The 16,891-nt window shown below is 45.5% G+C and overlaps 1 protein-coding gene across 4 annotated transcripts in view; it reads right to left on the bottom strand.

Annotated features, from left to right (window-relative positions):
- The window catches only part of LOC144935209 (dedicator of cytokinesis protein 1-like), a 313,091-nt gene extending 296,200 nt beyond the window's left edge, over window positions 1-16,891 (bottom strand). For all 4 annotated transcript variants that reach the window (XM_078861718.1, XM_078861720.1, XM_078861717.1 and 1 more), the window contains exon 1: window positions 16,635-16,891. In XM_078861718.1, the coding sequence (XP_078717844.1) occupies window positions 16,635-16,677 (43 nt within the window). In that variant the 5' untranslated portion in view covers window positions 16,678-16,891. The remainder of the gene's footprint in view (window positions 1-16,634) is intronic.

Here is a 16,891-nt window from a genome sequence, read left to right as displayed (position 1 = left end):
AACATAAGCTCGCTCTGCTAATAATAAACCGCTTAATAAAATAAAAAACCCACAGTAGCCGTTCGACCACGTGCTTCACTTCCTGGAGACATGGACACTGATCCAGAGCCCTCCCCGCACACAGCCAAACTTTCAGCAAGGGGACACACCCTGCAACCCAGGCCGCCCTGGACACACAACGAGAAGCCACGCATGGCTTTGCAATGCCCCTGCGGGGCCCTCCCCTTGTGTAAATACGAGGGGCCGCTAACTACAACCTCGTCCCAGTATCCGCGGCCCCTGCTCAGACTCGAGCAATGCTTATCTCCCGAGCTGCCGAGTGGCGGAGCGGAAGTTCAACTCAATGCCCCCTAATGAAGGCGGCGATAACCCATTGCATGTTTTTGTTATCTGTTTCGCAAGTGAAAACTGACGAGCGGGTTGTATTTTTAGAATTTAATGTCAATTTTCTTGGGCAGAAACCCGGCCGGGTGCTATGTTAGTTGGAGCGCCAAGGTCACAACTAGAGGGGTGTGATTTGAAATCACAGTTCAAGGTTGAAGACCAATCATCGCTCTGGGGTGAAAATGGTTTTACAAAAAGTCTCACGGTAATTGATTTAAGCTTTTTTTTTTCAATACCATCTTAAAAGTTTTGCATGTAAAAGAACACCAGATTACTTGGAGAAAACTCACAAAAACATGAGGAAATAGCACTCAAAGTTCTACAAGCAGATCATGCCCTGGCCACCTCAAAGGAGAGTAGGTTTGGAATTTCACACTATGTTATAATCTCTGTGTGATCCGTCAACCTGATCAAAAAGCATGCTAAATTACAGTTAACATGTGCCACAAAGCCAATCGTTTGGTTGGATTTAGATTTTTAAAATAGGCAAAATTCAATATGAATGATGCTGCAGCGTCTTTTCATCTTTTCCAGCAGCTGACAGCGAATATCGGTGGTTACCAAACGGTTCCAGGAATGAGACGGCGCAAATATTGATACAGTGGCAAGAACACCCAAATATTCAGCTGAATATCCACTTTCAAAGAACACGACTGAAAAATGTTACAGAGAATGATAAACGTTGTTTTGTTCATCTGAAATGCACCACCGCGGGCAGGCAACGTCTCCAGGAATGCACCTCCACCCGCTGAAGCTGTTCGACCGCTTTCCCCAAAGTGAAGAAACTCCGCCAGCGAATAACGCACCCGCACCGTGTTTATCCGATGTGGTGCTCTCCGAGTGTAGGTGTTAGCGTTGTCCTCCTGCTGCTGCTGTGTAAAATCTACCCCGACGTCCGTCGTCGTTGTCGTCGTCGCATTCGGCACATGGCACGAACGTGACAACGCAGACAACACGGCACACGAATGCGGAACAATACAAGCACAGTAGCAAAAGTGAGACACAAAAAAAGAGAACAAATCCCTCAATGAAATTGTTGCAATTCGTTCAACGTATGTATTTATGTTGAACTTCTTTCGCACCGGAACGCAGCCAGCGGTGCTGGTCGGAGGTGCGGGTACGTATTGTCGATCACTAGACAATCGAGCTACTCCGTGCCTATTATATACACTTCACACCGTAACAAGATTTAGGTCTTCATAAGTGCGCGGCTACACTAATTCCAATAAGCTGAACAATGCGTACAATCTGCGGAGCATATAGAGGCGACGGTGACGACCCACCGCAGTGTTAAGTCTCAAGCAAGCAGTCTGGAAAGCTTTACTGTTAGCGCCCGCGGCGGCTGTCAAGAGCGTGCCCCCTGCTCTTGTCCAACAACACTCGCGCTGACACGCGCTGGAACAGCGAGGACCGGCCAAGTCGCTGCACTTGAAGGCTTTCACCCAGAGATTCCGTGTGCGGTAGTATAACGGGTGGCTCGCCGGCCTTCGAATGTCGCAAACCCGAATTCGATTCCTGCTCACGGCCAACAAATGCGACGGTAATCTTAGCTGGTCCTGGGCCTCCCGTAGGTCGACTTGGGCCTCAAATGAGAACCTGGTTCAGTGTGTGTAAACATCGCCACTAGGGAGACAAAGGTGGACAAGCGTGGTGTTGGCCACCCACCCCATGTGCCAAGCCGGCCTTCATAAGTGTTCACTAACAGTACTCGCCCCAACAGCCTGTTAAGGCGATAGTGGGATCTTTGCCTTTTGACAGGTACTTTCTATTAGTTTTGCAGAGGCATAAAATACTTTTGTCACTTTATTAAATTAAAGACACTGTACCATTTAAAAGTGTAGACAAAGTGTGAGGTCAGTCGGACAACGAAGTGTTAAGCTTAAAGAGCTTAAACAAGCGTCACCATTCACTCAGAACAAGGCATACCACAATACACGACCAAGATCAAAGGTCGTCATGCCCATTGCCACTGATGCCACCACTTCCTTCCCCTTCTCCGAGATCCCACAACTGTCAGAACGAAACCTCCGAGGGTCCACTCGTAACAATCTGATCACCGCCATCTGGCTGCAGGCCTTCCCCCTGGGTCACGGACCTCAGGACGTGACCCCCCAATCCCTGCATTGGTCACCTGCCCCTCCCTCCAACCCCATGCCTGTCTACCTTGACCATTACCAATGCCTTATTCAGAACTTACAATTTTACTTGCTCGAGCCGGACATGAAATTCCTAGCTACCATCCCCACGTGAACCAACATGGGTAATGAATCTGGTCGCTTTGTTAAGGTCCAGCTCGCTGACGGAGAGAATTGAAAGACGTGTTAAAGTGAGACTTCCTGAAAAGCCTTGAGACTAAGTCGCACTGTCCAAGAGGACTTGTCTCCACGTTCAAAGCGAGCATGGGGTGCTACTCATCTCTGATGATAGCCCTCAGCCCGAGCTGTAAATTCCACATTAGTATGATCGGGTTAGTCTATTCAAAGTATCACAACCGTGAACCTCCCGCAAATGTCACCGATCTTATCAACTTTTTGAGAAATAATAGATGCGTCGAGCCCAAACGCGATTTTGACCTACAGATTTACAACTTTAAGCACAGGAGTTGAAAGCTCAAACGATATCGTCGCATCTCCAGGATGCAGTGTTTTGGTCTGCCCACTACATCCCACCTGCCAACTTAAAAGATCCCACGTACATACAGTGCACACAACCCTACATACCGAGACGCTGCATGCAATACGTGAACACAAAGTGTGCGCGACAGTGCGTGGTTTACACACGGCACTAGAAGCAGAGCCCCCAATTTGTTTTTATTCACCACTTCCAGACAACGGATCCCCCCCCCCCCCCCACTGTTGCCGCGCAATGATGTTTGCGTGGCCGCATGTGAAGGCCACGCGAGTAAAAACAAACGCAGCCCTATTGGGGGGGAAACATTCCCCCGTGTGCTTCGAATCTCTCCCGTGGGCAAGGCCCGTAACGGACCCACGCGGGACTCCCACGACACACACACACCGAGGTTTTGACGACACCTGCAGGGTCTGACAATAGGGTTTTTCTTTGCCTGCCTGGGTCTGACGGAATAAATGAAACTCCCACTTTATTGCGGACAACACCTCCTGCTGCTTCTTATCAATTGAAGTGGCGATCAACCGAGAGCCTCATCTCGCTGCTCGTTTGTGAACGTGCCGATGTAAGAAACATAATAAGGGTTGCCTACGTTCCTTTGCAAGCCATTTCTTTTTTTACAAATAGAGTTGCAGGTATGGGGCAGTGGAGGTGATGCCACTTAGCCTATCATTTCCAATCACAGTCAGGCAGGGTTTGAGTTAGACCACCATCCCTCCACGGTTCGTGAAATATGTACCTGCAGCAGTTGTTTTTGGGATAGACCAGGGGTCGGCAACCAAAATAACAAGAAGAGCCATTTCTTTCCAATTCGGTACAAAATTCAGTATTTCAAGAGCCGCAATGCATCTATGTACATACTGTACATACGTACATATCGTCAAGAAGCAGCCCGTAAAGAGCCGCATGCGGCTCCGGAGCCGTAGGTTGCCGACCCCTGGGATAGACTGACCCGCGTCAAGGAAAAGAATAACTTTCACCAGCAAGCTAAGAAAGACGCTTACCCTTTGACAGTAATGCTCAAGTCTTCAGTACGTTATGCTCAGAGGCCTTAGAATCATGGCCACCCACGTCCGTGACATTATGCCGCGTTGAAAAATTGCATCATCATAATTAGTACAAAGCAGGTTATTTTGCGCGGACTCGTGAACAGCAGGAATGGGGCTGATCTCTGAACAGAGCCGTGCGCTGTTCGCCTCGGCTCAAAGGTTGGCCCCCAGCCCTCATTGTCAAACACAACCGAGCCTTCCCGTACGCGCAGGATGCACAGAAGGGTCCCGCGCTCTGTAAGACTTCTCCTGGATATGAAACGTGTACAACAAGTCGGCTGCCCACCGATCTGTACGGACTATTTGGAAGGGTTTGCCGGTTACTCAACAATGTATATCTGCTAGTATGTAACCAGTCACATGCCAATCAAGGACTTTTTGAAATAATAATTCTTATCAGACCTCACGGTATCGAGTTCTGTATTTGCCGAAACATGTAAAGCTCGAACCCAACTGTATGTTGAATTCAGGCCAGAATTTGATTGTCTTTGAACAATGCTGCTCAAATTATGCACTCCCCGAAGGCCGCGCGGCTGATGGGGGTTGTCTACTTATTTATTTTATTTATATTCTACACAATGAGGTGAATTATCCATCTGGAAATCAGTCTTTTCCTGGACGTAAAAATGGTTTGGCTATTAATATTGCCTGTGACCATACCAGGAAACTCAATGCAATGTGACCTAGTATAGAAACTTGAGTAATTAATTAAAGTATAATTACAACAAAATACACAACGGCTACTGTAAGTGACGCGCTGCAAACTCGACCGGTCCTGGCTGGGTGGGAGTCATCTCACCAGTGTTCCATTTGGCTGCTAGCTTTATGATAGGCACACATGCCAGCTCTTACATATCACCATGCGTGCAGCCCGCGTGAGTGGATTTAAGAACCGTGCAAAACATTTTCACGGCATTTCGCAGAAACCTGCCACCAAAAAAAACGGATTTGCTTTATGCTTACATCGGCGGGCAGCTGACGTGGTTTACGAATACTAATTTTAGCCAAACTCTCGTAACAGGAGATTTGCTTCCAACATTTCGTTTTAATCCCGGTGATTTCAGTTCAATTCACAGCCCCATTGTTGACCCACTGCTGGTGACTTGGTGGGATTTAAATGCATGCACTCCAACACTTTTAATGTCTCTCTGGCAATTGTAAGCCAGCAAAATCTCGCTGAAACCAAGATGTTCGCCGTTAGGCGTGTAATGAGTCACACACCCAAGTCAGCTGACGAATTCTCACGATTCAGCGTCGCGATTCAAAGAGACTCAATTATTTTGTCTCTTTCTTCTCTCTCATTTGTGTTGTTTCTTTTTTTAAATCTATTCTTTGTCTAAATTGGTCAAGTTATGTTCACTCCATGAGTCTCAATGCAAGCTACATATTTTTTCATCCAATACGCAAGATTTACAAACGCTTTTCTCACATTGTGCTCCACCTACTTGTGGGGCCGTCCATAAATGACGTCACGCGATTCTGGACGATTTTTTATCCCCCCCCCTTCGTCACATGGCGTCACAAAAATCAGACCCACCCCCCCTCAAATATGACGTCCAAAGCTCTGCCCCCACCAGAAAAAACATGCTTCAAATCGCTTTAAACTATTGTCATTGTAGTGCGTATTTAATGTGGCGCTGCACTCTGATGTTGTAGGAAAAAACATCCATTAACAAGTCGATTTATTTAAATAGAACGTTTTGATTAAAAAGCTTTCGTGACTGCAGGGATTCATATTCTTGGTTATTTCCCTTCTACGTGACTTTACCGAAAGAACCAAGAATATAAGTAGAACGTGTTGTCTATATTTATTTAAAGTTGCGCATTTTCAAGTGACGTCACATTTCTCAACGCCCCCCCCCGTCACACATCGTCACAAATGTCTGACCCCCCCCCCCCAGGTGAGTGACGTCATTTATGGACGGCCCCTGTTGTAAAGATACCTTTTTTATACTCAGGACAACAAGTTGCGGGACCACAGATTTTTATTGAACAAGCGAGACATTTATCACAGCAAGGAGAATGCAGTCACCATCATTATGCAATATTTATCAGGATGGTCTTGTGGAAATATCAAGTCAATGTTAATCACGATCTCTGTTTAATAGTCAAACTGTTTCACTTGCTAAAAGCTGTCATTTTTTAAAGGCTGGCATGGCTCAACAGGTGGAATTACAAAAAAATATCATGAGGGTGGTAGTGATGATGATTAACTCTTTAATGATGAACAGGCACACGTACGATGCATCAGTTGATTAATTAAAATGTATTCTCAATCCCATGAGAAATTCACCGAATGTTGCTGATAAAAATAGTAAGAATTGGTCATTCGTGGTTGATGTGTATTGCACGAAAATCATACTCAAATGTTTAAGTAAAAACGAGAGCAGAAGAAGCTCCGTTCCACCGAGTGAAGAAAGGCATGTGACGTTACGTATTGCAAAGCTCAATGAGATCTCACCTGGATAAACAAATCACAATGGGTTTTTTACCGTGCCAAGTGGTTTATGGGGAAAGGGCCTGCACTTGTGGGATTAGGCACCTGCGAGTGGGCAGAGCGAAGGCATCTCAGTGGTGTCCTTTCTCATATGTATCGCACGGACCCACCCTCCCCCAGAGACACCTCCGACCAACGCGGGTCTTCAGAAACATTACCCTGCCGTTATGACAAATTAAGCCACTCCTAGACCAGCGGAAGACCACAAATGTGAAGCGCCGAAGCGCACGCGCGTCGGTGTGCAACGACGCTTAACAAGGAAATGTGGTTTTGCACGCACCTCCGATTAGCACGGTTGGCTACGTACAATGCGAAAGAAGTTCAACATACATGCATACGTACTGGCCATTATGAATGCCCAGAGATAGGCGAGCGTTCGTGGTTAGCACATCGCGCTGTGATAATGGTGGCCCTGAATTCAATTCCTGGATATGTACATCAGCGGCACGCGGTATCCGAATCTCTCGTGGGCTTCCCCAAGCTCAACCTCAGCCTTAAATTGGTACCTGCTATAGTGTGAGAACATCAGCATTGAAGATACATTGGTGGTCGTATATCGTGCTAACAACACCACACCGTTGTGCTCCAGGCCAACCTTAATAAACAATCTTAATCACTTGTCCCGAGAGTCTACATGGATACACGGGAATCTCAGTCTTTGTATGTATGAAGGCATGCACGCGTGGCTATACAATTGTTGTGTATAATGTTTCGTGAATGTATCCGCATGTTGCAAAGTAGATCACTGAAGGCGGGTGCAATACCAGAAATGCTCGCGTAGACCAAAGCAAGTTTCGTCTTGCCTGCAGCAAGGATTCCTGTGCGCACCGCTGCGTGCAATACCTTGCAAGCAATACCTTGTAAAGAATACCTTGCTAGAAGCACTGCAGCTAAAGCCGAACGCACGTCCAGAACCAGAACCGGTGCAACATAATGGGGCAGGCAGTGCCACGTGCACTCGCTCACAAAGGTGCAATGGTCAATGCAGGACCCTAAATACGATTGCCCTTGGTAAACACAATATTATCGAGGTTTTTTTAGGTAGTACTTCATTTCACTTCATTTCTTTAGTTATAACCCAGATGTTCTGGCTGTAGAAAATACTTTCTGGATAATCCACATCACGCAAACATCCTTCTACAATCACTTACCAAAATGTACAACTGTACATGGATTCAAGCTCATAATGCAATCAACCATAGTTGTCGCATGGATTGCATGGGCCATGCCAAAGGAATGTAGATTTACCACAAATGGCTAAGTCAAACAGAGATGAGCACTGCTGCATGTGCTATGACTTGACTTGGAAAATAATCTGCTAGCAGTAAGGCTTCTTTTTTATGAATTTTTTAAGCCAAGATATAAAAAGAGGAATGGGAATAAGTCAACCCACATGACAGGCAATCAACTGAAACAATGAGGCATCTGCACATTTTGGGAGTGCAATTTCATTTTCTTATCTCACGGACAATCCAGCCGGGTGGCACTGTGGTTAGGGTCCCTTTCTCAAAAGCAGGCTAATAGTTTACATTCTGGTCAAGTTTTGAATGAGCCCATCATACCTCTAGGTTCGATAAAACAGGTACTACTTTGTGGGGAGTTAACAGGGATCGGTCCTGGTTCTCGCCATAGAAATGTGACTTTCCACCAATGGTGCAGTGCCACCAACATTAATGACCACTGCCAAAAACTCATTTCAGGACGGAGACACGCATGACTTTCGGATTTAACGTTTTACTTACACTTACTAAATATCCAGTGTGGCAGACAGGTTCCGCATTTTCAATCATTTCCTCATTGGCTGAGGAGAACCAGTGATTAAAAGCGACATGAACGAGAGGTTGGGTTGCAGGAGGTCACATGTAGATGTGAGTGCAGCTTTTATAACGAACAAGTTATGCAGTTCTGGCTATGGTTGCTGTGCCCAAACACAGCCGATGTGTCGGAAGAGGCCATGCGCGTGCACTGTCATTTTGTTTGAGTCGATCAAAATCAAGACGAGTCTCAGGAAAATAGTCCTGCGAAGGGGCCAGTGAATTTACGCAAGTGCAGCAACGGGCGGTGTTCGTTTTGAAACAAAACTACATTTTATTTTACTTTGCCTTCATGAAGACAGATTCACTTTGTCAAATGGTTTAGTCCTCTTCAGTGCTGGATATCTGTTAAGGTTAACATTTCAACTAACACAAATATTAATACAAAGAGGGGTGACATATATTTGATTGATAAAAAGCTACGGGTTTTTTTCCACCGGACATTGCTTATCCAAGGAGAGCTTTTGACTGAAATTCTAAAGATCACCGGTCATAATCAGGGTGGGGCGCTGACTATGCTTATCGTCCCCTCTAGAGTGAATTTAAAAAGGAGGACCACGTTGTGAGAGACAAAAATAAGTTGTCCTTCAGATAGAATATTCTCTTGACATGGTAATGTGAACTTTACACCACTCTACTCTTGACTGTCGACAAAGATGAGTACGGCAAAACGCTCTTTTTTTCCCTCGTTTGCATGTTAAACTTGTTTTCCACTTGGAAACCGAGCATTTGATATGACGCATTATCCATATGCAGGAGCCATGTTTATAAATTCAGTTGTATTGGCCAGGTCTCATTTGCAAGTGCCGTTTTGAGGTCAGCATGACCCCACGGCTAAAGCGATGTTTACAACAGAGAGGGTCAACGAGAACCGAGTCGTGGCTGCGATCTGAGCGGAGAGGCGCGAGTGGCGACGCACTGCGATAGCTTTCGTTTGGTTTCACCGACAGCACTGTATTTCCTTCAAGCGCCATTCTGCAGCGGTGATGAATAATTTTGGGAACGCCCGTCAGCGGAACACTGTGCCGGAGAATTTTGCCCAAGTGCACTCTACCATGCCAGGAAGCTCGGGTCTTGACTTCAGAACTCAAGGAAGTGTCTCAAATGAAGACGTGTTGTGAAACGCCAGACGCCCTCCATATGTAGCGTTGGCACTGACACTGCTTGCCACATGCAGTCGATGTCATCTGCAAGTTTCAACTGTTTCTGCTTCTGTGATGGAGTTTGCGTTGAAAGGCCACAAACCGAGATGGTTGGCAGATTAAATGAGGACTGTTATTCGGCATTGCTGGATACAAAATGGGTTTTAAAATGGTACTAAGTCAGCCTTTGGACTTGATGAATGCTCAATATTTATTCATTTTAACGCACTGGAAACATGATTTAAATATCCGAATTTGTGAAATGACAATAGGCCAAAACTCAAAGTGTCTCAATATTCATAGTATGGGGTAGTATTTCAGTCATAGAAATTCAACATTCCCTTATAAAGACTTCGGAATATCTAAAGAACAACCCACAAAGCCACTGATTGCACTCCAGATTTACCCTCATTTTTAATTCACAATAACAGTATTGTGTTCATTTGTTTAAATGTAAGTTGACATTTTTTTTGGTAAACCTGCATTTGATCCTGAATATTACGTTAAATTAAATTGGAATTTTGCTTAAGAAAGCAGTCAAAAAAATGTTCGAGAAAAAAATATTCAGCTTAATCCTACTTGGATCATCTAAGTGTCAGTGTTTCAATAATAATCTATACACCATCCAAATGATGAATGGGCGGCTAGAAAATGAGGAAGTTCCTTCATATTTCAACAAATGTATTTTTACTGAGGCTGCCATAAAGTGGTTCATAGCATTGGGGTATTCAAAAAAGGAAATTAGATGTTATCAAATGAACCACAAACCCCAAAACTCCCAAGAAACCACACCTCAATTCAAAATCAGAGAGTGGCGGGTGACTGACCTAGGGCTCGACACTTTCAAGGGAGAATGATTTCCACGCAGATAAGCAGCAAAAACCCAACTTTATAGTGCAGCCTATAACGCCGAGTTAACAAAGTAAAATACGGAAGTTCAAGCGATTGACTGGTGCCGCCTGAATCTGACCATTCTGAATGTCAAACATCCTGCAGGGTGAATTTATCACGGGTTAATGTTTTATTCCCATCTATACAACCACCTCAATAATTAATTATCATACGAAAGGCAAAAAGGTAAAAGCGTATAAATGCTTAAATGAGCACATGGAGTGGCTCTCATTTGGTGGCAGCCTCACAGCCTGGAAGTGGGACTTCTACAAGGGGCCGGTCTCTCCGTGGGCCAACAACTTCTGGTTTCCCACTGAGTGGTACCCATAGTATCAACCCCGAAGAGAGCAGAGTCGACCCTGAGGGGCGACTTCAACTTGGCACTTTCTAATTGTCCAGCATGCTAACAATCAAGGCCGTCTGAATGGAAAAATCTTTTTTTTCATCCAGGAAGGGATTCAACGAGTCTCAAGATTTTCAGGATAGTCCTCCATAAAAGGTGTGGTCAATTTTTGTATCAAAGGATATTTTTGGATGTGGTGAGGAAACCAGAGTGCCCTGAGAAATCTCAAACATGCTACGGGGAAAGCAATGACACTCTACGCAAACAGCCTTTCAGGAACCTACTTGCTGTCCTGTCTGATATGGGCACCAGGTTGCCCGAAACGTGTGCGACACACACCCAGCTCAGTCTCTGACTGACCCACCAACCCTGCTAATAATCACCGCATTTACCCAAAACACCCGGCAAACCCAACCCACAGCATCAGCAGGAGGACGCTTAATGCAAAAATCTCATGCCCCTCAAATATTCGGTCGAGCGGCACAGTGGTTAGACTACTTGACTCACAGTTGCAGGGTCGAACATTAATATCCAGCTTCGAGCTCTATGCAACCAATCATCCACTCAAGAGTAAATAAAATTATTACAATTATTAAGTCAGCAGTTGGCATCCTGTGGGGTGACCCCCCCCCTTCACCCCCCCCCCCCTCTGCAATGGGAATGAGGAATTTACACGACTGGCCTGAGGCAAGCAATGAGCACCGCCCAATGCTTGTCTGAGCAGGGATACACAACTGTCACAAAGACAATATTTAATGTAGAAATTAATTGGACAATTTTCTTTGAGCTTGTATGGTCAGTAGATACTACTGCAGCAGCTTGGGCACCACCGAGTGATAACGACTTTACAGTGGCGTTGCTTTGAATGACGTAAACTTCCAAACTCTCCTAGCACAGTAAAGGGCAGCATTCCAAACAAAAATACCGGTCCAGGCGGCCAATGACAACACGAAAATCACAGATCCGGGAAGACAACAATACTTTTATACAAACGATGATGCTAGTTGCTGCAGCGACAGTTTATAAACTTAACACCGACAGCACGGTATGCCATCTTTACCAACGTGTCGCTTGGGAAGTGCTGTTGTGTTTCTTACAATGGTTGTGGAAAATTACATTCCATTCCGAGTGTTGTTTGTGTACGAGTCATGAAATGAGACCAAGATCGGCGAGGTCATTAGACGCTAAAAATTGCCATCATCCACCAGCTGGACACATGCATAATATTTATTTTGCACGCTTCCATAATGTGGTATATTTTAAGTTTGTATAAAGTGTAATTCAGTTGAATAATGAATGTGGCGAAATCTTAAGGACAATCCGTAAGTATTAGCATTCACTCATCGTATAACAAGAAATAAACACAGAATAGAAGATCAAAATCTAGGTAGATACTAGTGCCACAAATGCCACCACACCTCACCATCACTTCTTTCCTTCTGCCAGATGCAGAAGGAAAAAGAACTGTGTTACACTGACAGCCACCCGACCTCCAAGCTCCGCTTTTACTATCTCATCACCACCATCTGGCTTGAGGTCTTCCTCTCCACCGCTGACCTCAGGACACCACTCCAATGTCATCTTGTAAACTATCCTGCATGCTGCAGATGTGTCTCACCCATAAGGTCCTCTTCCTGATTTAGTCTACAATCGTATCGTGCCAGGTTCTGTTAAAAAATGTCAAAGTTGCAGAAACATCAGCATGCAATTATCACCATTATCCTTAATTACCTATACACAGCATGTACCTGTCCTTCCTCCGTATCTCCGCTGAGTACGGTTGGCTACGTACGGTGCAAAATAAGTTCATCATACATACATGTTTATGTTTCTTAGTTGCTGGGTTAAAGTCGGGCTCTCTGATCGGTTCAATAAATAACCCTCTATTCTTCCAAACTAAATATTGTGTTGACCTGAGCACACACAATGAGCAGCTGGACGCGGGCTCCTGCGCCGCTCCACATCCCATGACGCACAATATCAAGTGCTCAGTTTTACATTTTCATGAACAGCTACGTGGGCGAAGGCACGGGGGCCACAGGAACTTCCAGCTGCGATCGGCAAGCCAAGGCCACCTCTCCGTAGTGCGCGTCGCTCTCACAGGTGCATGCTGCTTGTTTTTGCCTCCTTTTTGTGGGCAACACTACTATAGAGCTCTCTTACTGAAATGAATTACAGGATCAGCGCGTGCTTGGGAAACGTCGATGTCAAATATGTCCCCGTTCTAAAAGCTGACCAAGTTTTGCTCATTAATGTTACTTTCCGCACTGCCACTGACTACCAACTCTTGGACTTGCAGGTTGGGAGTCTCATACCTAAGATGCCTGCACGTTACAGCAAGACCACCTACAAATCACTGTGGTAGACATCCCAAGTTATTATTGACAAACATAATTTGAGTTCTCATATGGCAAAACAAAAAGGATGTGCATTTACTCAGGAAACCGGTTTGTTCGTTGCATTTCTTGCCACAGGAAACATCACAAAGCCGCTGTTCAATTGTCCTGCGTGAAGGAACGCCGTACAATTACGGGGATATTTCACGAAACATAATTTTTTTCAAGATACAAGCATTTCATTCACAACGAGATATCTTGCACTGAGCTTTTAAAAGTGGCGTGCAAAGAATGATCACGATCATCGGTGACCATTGCACGCAGCCTGTACAAGCCCGCAGCTATGAAAGAAAACGAGTCTGAGACTTTCCTATAGCTACACTGACACTTTTTCAAAAGAACCCTCGATGGCCGATAAGAGCTCATAAAGGGTCCCCCCGCCAAAGGTACGGGGGCCACAACTCGGGCCCAGCACAGTAATTTGTGCGTAGCATTGTGAATTCTGATGTTTCATAGTCTACAGTGAAAATGTCAAACACCGAAAAAGAAAAGTGATGCTAAAATGGCATTTACTATAATATGTTTTCCCCTTTTTTCAGGTGGTAAGATGTTAAAACACCAAACTGAAACCTTTTTGCAAGGAATCATGTCTGCAAGCACTATCACAGTAATGAGAGCTCAGGGTGAGCAGCTACATCATGGGACCTCCTTTGCCAGTACCAAAATATGAGAATAGGTTTTCCCCTTTTTTCTGGCAACAAAACAGGTGTTAAGATTTTGACTTAAAACTTTAGTAACTGCAGGAATTCATATTCTTGGTTCTTTCGGTAAAGTCACGTAAATAGAAAACTAAATATTTTTGAAAAAATATTAAAATAAAATAAAAATAATTAAAAGAAACAAAAAAAATAAAAATAATGAATTGAAATTAATAAAAGCAAAAAACCAGCAATAAAAACTGTAAATTGTCCAAAAAAAATGTTTTACGTGACTTTACCGAAAGAACCAAGAATAGGTGTTAAGATGTTAAAACACCAAACTGAAACTTTTTACAAGGAATAATGTCTGCATTAACCACAATACTTGTGGTCAGAATGCAAACAAAAAACGTACTCTGATAATATATGCATATATATGTTTTGTTGCCAGAAAAAAGGGGAAAATTTATTCTTAAATTTTGCTACTAGCAAAGGAGGTCCCATGATGTAGCTGCTCACCCCGAGCTCTCATTACTCTGATAGTGGCTTTGTCTTTGTGCTGTACGCCTTTGGGCGTCCTGTGGTCTAACACCGTGTGAGACTAGGCTCGAAAGAAAGCTGTCTCTGGTGTGGACCAATCAGTTTCAAAGACAATGCATATATTATCAGAGTACGTTTTTTGTTTTCATTCTGACCACAAGTATTGTGGTTAATGCAGACATGATTCCTTGTAAAAGGTTTCAGCTTTGTGTTTTAATATCTTAACACCTGTTTTGTTGCCAGAAAAAAGGGGAAAAGCTATTCTTATATTTTGACACTGCCAAAGGAGGTCCCATGATGGCATTTACTCCATAAGGCTGGCGTTTACTCCATAAGGCTGGCATTTACTCCATCAGGCTGGCATTTACTATTTTCTACATGCACACGTCTTCACAAAGATGACGCAACAGCCATTTCAAAATATTCTCCGAAATGCCGCTATAAAACACAAAGGTGCAGCATTAATGTACAAAATAGGAACTGAAATTAAACGTGCATTCCAATTTGTCCAACAACACTAAATCCAAGGTCAGAAAAAACGAGCGCTGCTTCTCTGCGCAATCAAACGCTCGACCACAAACCAAAGTTGACGGGCAATTAGCTTAATTCCTCAATGGGTAACCATTTAATTCGGCAGAATATTATAAGCATACAAAAAAGGACCGTGTCATCTGGGCTGGTGGGGTTTTGGTTACATGTCCCGTCTCGAAACCTCAGCCTGGGGTCAACTCGGACAAACACGATGTCGTTGAGCTTGAGTGTATGGCACAAGTTTGCGTGTGTGCAAGCCAGGCATTGGTTCTGTGCAGAGTGGAAAGAGTTTTCATCGTAAAGACGTTTCCATGCCACTGCGGGTTTTTAAGACGCCAACTGTACAACCCAACAGCTGACGGCAGAAGTGGCCAGCGAATACAACCCAGCGACGGCAGCTGTCCCAGACCTCAAATAACGAAATATCTCTCTCTCGACACAACGACGCCAACAGCTAATGGGTTTTAAAAAAAGACCAACGCTATTGGATAATTACAAAATTACCACCACTTTCACCACGCGAGAAAGCGACGAACACTCAAACGGTGCGAGTGCACAATCACACGTACACTAAGGCACCGTCCATAAATGACGTCACGCACCTGGGGGGGAGGGGGGGTCAGACTCAGACATTTGTGACGATGTGTGACGAGGGGGGGGGGTTGATAAATGTGACGTCACATCAAAATGCGCAACTTTAAATATATATAAACAACACGTTCTACTTAATTAAATATACTTTTTAATAAATGTTTTCTTCTACAACATCAGAGTGCAGCGCCACATTAAATACGCACTACAATGACAATAGTTTAAAGCGATTTGAAGCATCTTTTATTTTTTGGGGGAGGGGGCAGAGCTTTGTGACGTCATATTTGAGGGGGGGTGTCTGACTTTTTGTGACGCCGTGTGACGAGGGGGGGGGAGTCAAAAATCGTCCAAAATCGCGTGACGTCATTTATGGACGGCCCCTAAGGCACATTCATTCAAGTGCTCACACCCGTCCGCACGTGCACACAGATGCACAAACACGCGAGTCGGGCATCCAATTGACGACCCTCTTGGCAATTTGCCTTGAAAACTTCATTCACATAAAAATCACACTCGTCCCTCACACACCCCATCTCATACCCACCACGACTCGCACGCTTATACCCTGGCTCGCAGTTCCACCTTTATATCCGTGCCCGTTTCTCGTGCCCTCTTTCTACCCATGGCTCTAACATTAAACTCTGCACTGTCCTTCAATCAACGCCGACCCTGCACCGAGCCCTGCTCCTTTGATGAATGGGCCCTAACCCGACCAGCACTGCCATAGAAGGCGCCCTTGAACACACTGCGAGCACTTCTTCTGCAATTTATACATTCTGCGTTGCACTTTCAAGAAACGTACCTCTACACTGCCCATGCATTGGCGCTGCCGTGGCCCCGGTCAGCACTGCTGGGTTCTACCTCAACACTCACCCCAAACTCCCTGCCCACTGCCATGTCCAGCACTCCTGTTTATGTCTCTTGCCTAACCCGGCAAAGACACCCAGGTGCAGCCTCAGGTGTCCCTCCCTGCCCCCATGTGCAGCCGTGCCCAGCCGTGCCTCAACTCTCCCCTGTCAATCACAGCTCTGCTCATCACAACCCTCTCCCTGCGCTCCTGCCACCACCCCCCCCCACCACCACCACCACGCTCTCCTCTGCCCTGCCCACCCTGTGACCCCCATGCCCCTGACAGCCCTGTACCTCCTGGCCATGCCCTTCTACTCATCACCCCGCCATCCCAAACTCACCGACTCCGTGTTTCTCCTTCGCCACCGGGCACCAACGCGCCATAGTCGGCGCCTGCACCGCGCAAGAGGCGGAGGGAGACGAGGTGGACGAGCAGAAGAGAGGAGGCCGGGCACGAGAGACGAGGAGGAGGAGGAGAGGGGGGAGAGGGGGGTGACGGCGGCAGCAGTGACAGGTGAGGGGACACCTCGTCAGTCCACTCAGCGCTCCGCTACAGTCGCCATGTTGGACCGCTTCGTCACGTGGCCCCAACGTGCCC

Source organism: Lampetra fluviatilis, chromosome 12, assembly GCF_964198595.1.
Source record: "Lampetra fluviatilis chromosome 12, kcLamFluv1.1, whole genome shotgun sequence".
In the NCBI taxonomy this organism is placed as follows: Eukaryota; Metazoa; Chordata; class Hyperoartia; order Petromyzontiformes; family Petromyzontidae; genus Lampetra; species Lampetra fluviatilis.
This window is presented reverse-complemented; position numbering and strand designations above follow the sequence as displayed.